Source organism: Larimichthys crocea, chromosome XXIII (genome assembly GCF_000972845.2).
Source record: "Larimichthys crocea isolate SSNF chromosome XXIII, L_crocea_2.0, whole genome shotgun sequence".
Classification (NCBI taxonomy): Eukaryota; Metazoa; Chordata; class Actinopteri; family Sciaenidae; genus Larimichthys; species Larimichthys crocea.
The window spans coordinates 11,215,234-11,221,233 of record NC_040033.1 but is presented as its reverse complement, the minus strand read 5'-3'; the positions used below and the strand labels follow the sequence as shown (position 1 = coordinate 11,221,233).

The 6,000-nt window shown below is 44.5% G+C and overlaps 1 protein-coding gene across 4 annotated transcripts in view; it reads left to right on the top strand.

The window, feature by feature from the left end:
* Positions 1–308: 308 nt before the first annotated feature.
* Positions 309–6,000, top strand: part of slco5a1 (solute carrier organic anion transporter family member 5A1) — a 37,124-nt gene continuing 31,432 nt past the window's right edge. The window contains exons 1-4 of one of the 4 annotated variants that reach the window (XM_027274002.1): positions 343–420; positions 774–849; positions 934–984; positions 1,351–2,344. In XM_027274002.1, coding sequence (XP_027129803.1) covers positions 1,387–2,344 — 958 coding nt within the window. In that variant the 5' untranslated portion in view covers positions 343–420; positions 774–849; positions 934–984; positions 1,351–1,386. Of the gene's footprint in view, positions 421–459; positions 538–773; positions 850–933; positions 2,345–6,000 lie in introns of those variants that run through there. The other 3 variants (XM_027274003.1, XM_027274001.1, XM_019258550.2) reach the window with 3 other exon arrangements.

Sequence of the window (6,000 nt, the reverse complement as noted above, 5' to 3'; positions counted from 1 at the left end):
TTGAAAATATTAAAGAAGATTTGACGTGTATTTGTGTGTTTGGCGAAAATACTAACAAAAGTGAGAAAAATGTGTTTCGTTTTTTTGTAATTTAAAGCTGAAACATAAACAAGCAACTTAAGAATTATAGGAAAAAAATAGTAGTATTATTAATGAATAAATGTATCGACCAAATACTTTTGTACATATCAGTTCTCCAATATATTTTTTTATAATCTTTATGAGTGTGCGTAATAAAAATTGTACACGTTCAGCGTATTTTCTCCACACTTTATTGGTGCTCCAAACTCTGACGCTGACGTTTTCCTACTGTCCTGAACGCAGCAGCAGCAGCAGCAGCAGCAGCAGCCATCCGCATCAAACACATTTCATTCAGTGGCCGCTCCGTGGAGAACAACAGGCTACCTCCCCCTGTCCTGTGTGAGTATTACAGCCCTCTGTGCCTCTAGTCTTTCCTAGAAGTTATGTCAAATAATGTTTGTCTGCGTTTCCGTCGAGGCCGGGACTTCTTTGTGTTTTAATTTGAGAAATGTTTCGGTATGAATTTGTTTTTATTTCTTTACAAAGTCATGACTGAGACGTTTGTGGCCAGCGTGGTCTTTTGTTCTCTAGGTATATTTCTCGTTTTGACAAAGCTGGGTGTTATTTAGCTTTTTTTTTTTTTTTTTACCCGCTGCGACACTTTGACACTGACGCGACTGTTTTCTTCTTGCTTTTGCTTTATTATTTTTCTTGCTTATGTTTGATATTTTCTTTGTGTGTTTTTTTTTTAGCAATTTAGCGACGTGAAGTGAGCAGGGTGGACATATTACCATACCACCAGGAGTGAAAAGATTTAGTTTTTTTTTTGTAGGTATTTATCTATAAATGTGTCCAACCGTTTTTATTTTTAAAATATATATTTGTTTATGTTTAATTTTTTTTGTTTTCTAGGATTGCTGCACAGCTATGGGACAAAGGAAACAGAAAAAACCCTGAATCAAGGTTGCTATCTAACAAAGAGCCTTAAAATCAATATCAACGTGGGAGCCTAAAGTAGGGGAACATTATAACGACAGCACCTTTTTATTATTGGTTACATGTGTTTTTATTGTAAACAATTCACTCCTTAGTCAGTATTTTGAAGTGTTAAATGAAGAAAGGTGGTGTTCTTGTGTATTAAACCAGGATACCGCTGTCAGTAGTGTCTTGTAAGTATAGTTTGGCACTATGTGGAGTGAAACATGCTCATAACCAGAGGCATTCAGTCCGCCCCAGTCCTACAGGGAGGGCAGTCTTTGCTCCACCACCCAGCCCTGCAGCAGCTCCACCTTGTCCTCATGTGGTACTAGTTTTCTGACTGTCTCACAGCCAGCAGTTGACGGTAGCCACATCTTCAGCTGCGCCATGACTTCATCGGACAACGACGAAACGGGGAGTGACACGTCTGAGTCTCTGGAGATCCGTGAGCTCCAGGACCAGTACATGCACCCGGAAAGCTTCAAGTCCAAAAGCTTACCCATCCTGAATGGACCATGTCGGCCAGAACGAAAGGCAGCAGAGCCTCGCCTGGTTAACACCACCCGTACCTGTGTGGCCGTGCAGGAGTGCAACGAGCTCCAGCCGAAAACCCCAGAGTCAAGCCAGGCAGAGTCCCCCTCATCCCGGACAGACTTCTCCCCCTCTATGTCCAGCATGGTGGGGCTCAGCAGCTCTTTACCTGTGGAGGGTCACAGGGTCGCTGGCTCAGGGGGTAAAAAACTTGGTTTCTCTCTCACCCGCCTTATCCGCATCCCAGCCAGAAAGTATGTGCGGGTCATCCTTAGGGACTCCCGCTGCTTCCTTTTCTGCATGTGTTACCTGACCTTCATTCAGTCCCTGATGGTCTCGGGCTACCTGAGCAGTGTCATCACCACCATTGAGAAGCGTTACAGTCTGCGCAGCTCTGAGTCCGGCCTGCTGGTCAGCTGCTTCGACATTGGCAGCTTGCTGGTGGTGGTCTTCATCTCCTACTTTGGTGGCAGAGGTCAGAGGCCACGCTGGCTGGCTGTGGGTGGTGTGATCATCGCTATAGGGGCAGCATTGTTTTCCCTTCCCCACTTCATCTCACCCCCCTACCAGATCCAGGAGATGAACTCATCAGCGGGCCACGAAGGCCTCTGTCAGAGCAGCAACGGCAGCGGGCGCGACCTGCTCGACGTGGCATCATGCCCCCGCGACCAGGAGGGCAACGAGCACAACCTGTATGTGACTCTGTTCATCTGCGCCCAGATTCTGGTGGGCATGGGGTCAACGCCAATCTACACGCTGGGGCCCACCTACCTGGACGACAATGTGAAGAAAGAAAATGCATCTCTCTACCTGGGTAAGTGCTGCATCTACTAGATTAATGGCGCATTTAAGCACTATAATCCATTTCATTGTCCTTGCTTATGACTGACGTTTACTCAAAGTGAAGGAATAATGCTGCAGTTTGGTGCTTTCACACAGGCTGCCTTTTAGAGTTGAGCAGTTTCACCAGTCTTGCTCCACAGCGCTGGTGTGCGACCGTGTTAGTGATCACTAACACAATTTGTGTCAAGTATCCGAGCTGATTTCATTTTCATTATAAACAGATTTTTGACAGATTTAAAAGACAGCTTTGAACCGGTTCTTGATCATGTTTACTGGGAATTGTATGTGCATGTACGAATACTCACCGAGTTCAACAATCCCAGACTCATGTCCCCTTCTGCCCTCTGTCCTTTTGATTTAATCTCCATGGCGTGCAACCTCTGCACCACACTGAGGTAAATACAGAGACTGCAAAGTCAACCCTGGGCCAGAAGCACATGAGAATACTGTGGGACGAGAAGCAGAACTGGGTTGCTTATGATTAATGGTCCTGGACTGTCTGTATGACAATACTGCTGTATCCTCAGGCGTGTGTGTGTGTGTGTGTGTGTGTGCGCTCGCACGGAAGGCTGGCAACAATAAAAGTAACGTGCTCTCATGTTCAGCCAAAAAAGGGCGAGTTTCTGGCATGTTTGAATGTATTCCAAATGATAGGTACATGTACAGGCATCATGAACTTCATCTGCTGCTGGCACTAGTCGTCCCTATACAGACCACATATCGTATCACAGCCACATAGCTCATAGGGGAGTGTATAATTGCAGAAGTAATCCTCCTGTCTGGGTTATTGGGACATGGGGCACCCCTCAATCTGGTGCAGTGACTAACACAGATGGTCACCGTCCCACTGACCTATATTTATGGCTGCAATTAATGATTATGTTTTATATTTTTGATTAACAGTCAAATAGTTTACACTATAAAATGTCAGAATATGGTGACAAATGGCCCTCACGTGTTCACAGAGCCGTGGGAGTGCTTGTTTTGTCCCACTAACTATTCCTTTGTTCACACTGAGGTTACATAATCCTCAATTACTAACAAACTATTGATCGACTAAACTTCCAGTGGCTCATCCGATCGAATAATTGACTAAATGTGTTTTTGTTTTCATCTGTCTTCCCTCGTCTGCGTGCATTCACGGACTCGTGTTGGATGCACAGCATTAGCCACAGTGCTGACACCAGCCCCTTGATCACAACATTACACAGCCTATGGAGCACATTCGCTGTCGAGTCTTTTCGCTTGCCTGCTTCGCTGCCCCCAAGAACCCAGTATTGATCAGATCCCTGCGTCACAGGGAGCCAATGCAGCATAGCTATCGAAAAAAACAAGGGGGAAAACAACCTCAAACACAGACTCGCCGTGCCCTCACCTTGGCAAGCCACTCCAGAGCAAATGCATCAGGGCTCTCGTAACGCTTATTGAGTCATTACCGTCAAGACATCCTCCTTTTTATAGATATCCATCAAAAGCAGCACTTGCCCTGGTGACCTTGATGGCTATTTTCAGAGGGATAATCTGTTTCGTTCTAGTGAAGCTTTGTTTGGGAAAACAAGAGGCATGTTCTGACATGTCAGGGGGGGCAGAGGAGTGAGGGTAAATGTTCTGATTTGTGCTTCAGATACTCTTTGTTTCACCTTGTCAAAACTCAGAAAAAAACATACTTTTGGGCAAGTAAGAATTAACATTGAAATGTCCTCTTTTTAACCTTCACCCCTCCCCCTCCATCTCCCCCTACAAGAAAGAAAATCAAGCATCACTCGAAACCCGTTCATCCGCAGCCATTTCCACATTTTCCCGACTTCATTTTGTATTTTGTAAGACATGTAGGCTACCCATATCTAGAAGAGACTTCCCCCATATTTCACCTCAAGGTGTTCCCCCCCCCGAAACCCATTAATGTAAACCCCATCTCAATTTACACTGGCTCAGAGGGGAGGAGTTGCTCGCTTTTGTAGGACAATGCGGTTTACACCGAGGGGTACTTCTGGTGCCCTTGGAGGGAGAGAAAGAGAGAGTGTGTGTCTTTTTGTCAGGATGTTATCTTTGTGTATGCATGCATACGCAGTAGGGTATTCCCTCTGACCTGTCACCCCATTTCCCAGCTCTCGCCCCACATCACTATGGCAATGTAACGGGCACAGCATCTGAACTTTTACCCTACTTTTTGAGGAATTTGTGAAAATAAGGGTATAGCTAATTTAGATTTTTCAAGATCTCCCCCTTTTGTTGTTGTGGTTTATAGTACTTCTCTAGAGAGTAGAAGACAAGAACTGGTGGCTCGAGTGCACATTTTTGCCTCTTTCCTCAGTCTTTTCTCTCATTCTGCCCCGACAGATTTACAACATACCATTCTTGGTGTTACTATGGTGAATGTTTCTCTGTGCCCTTCTGAGAAGCCACTCCATCTTGTGTGAAAGTGGCTCGTTGTATTAGATGAGGTTTCTGTTCTTCGTTTTAGTAACCATCCACAGTACAGGTTCAACTGGAAGTGAACTTATTTGAAATAGTGCCCAGCTTTTGTCCTTGTTTTGTTATTTCTGAATGTCTCCAATCTGTCCCCATCTGTGTCTGATTTGGCAACATAATGATCCACAGATCTCATTGAATTGTTGATCTGTTCTTTGGATAGAGGCTGTGACCTCCAGTTATAGGGGGAATCCTTTTTTTTTTTCTTCCACTGATTGCTTGAGTGATTTACAAGCTAATGATGCTGAGAAGCTGCTATTGATGTGGGACAATGGAGAGGTCAGCTCTGATTTAGATTGCTGTCTGCGTGGCCACTTTACCTTCCAGAAGAGTCATCCACGCAAGAAATTGAATCTAAACAAAGTGTAAACCTAGTGCGACGTCACCCGTTGGTTTGTGGACAACCGTTTTGAAGCCTCAAGTTTGGCATCATGGTGGTTGCCATCTTAGTTTTTTGGAGCCAGGAAATGACCAGATCTGGACGAGAACGTGGAGCTGGAGGGTGGGTGTACTTTGAGTTGGTTTGTCTTGGTTTTGTTTCAATTTTCAAGCAGGACAAAAAGCCAGCCTGCCCGTGTCACAACCTTTCTCATATTACAGCTAAACAGTACACAAAAATATGTTTATCAAAACATCTGCCAAGAATTAGGAAATACAGTAACAGGATCTCGATTTAATATTTGATCAGCACTGCCTGGGTTGACAGTTTGGTCTGAGTTTCCGTGAACCCGCTGAGTTATGCTGGACAATGTCAATCACAAGGTAGCTTTATTAAAACTAAAGCACTAAAGCAGAGTGAACACATCGGCCAGCTTTCATATCCTGGAAAGCCCGGGTCAATTAAATCAACCCTCCCTTGTCAGCTAATTGCATGCCGAGGTTGGTCAGGACAGCCTTTAAGAAAATGGGTGGAGCGTCACAACTATTATTACAGCCATATGTTTATGCACTGTTGTTCTTTAATAACCTTTTTATTGTCTAGACTTTGCAGCCTCTTTTGCATACAAATATCCACATAGCTGCTCGCTCTGCATGCAGGATAAGGTTAATTGATTCCTCAAGGCCGCTGCCTCTGCATTAACTAGTTTGCACTCCAGATGACTCTGAAACTAACATACTGGTGTGTATTATTGGTGCTTGTGTATTATTAATGTT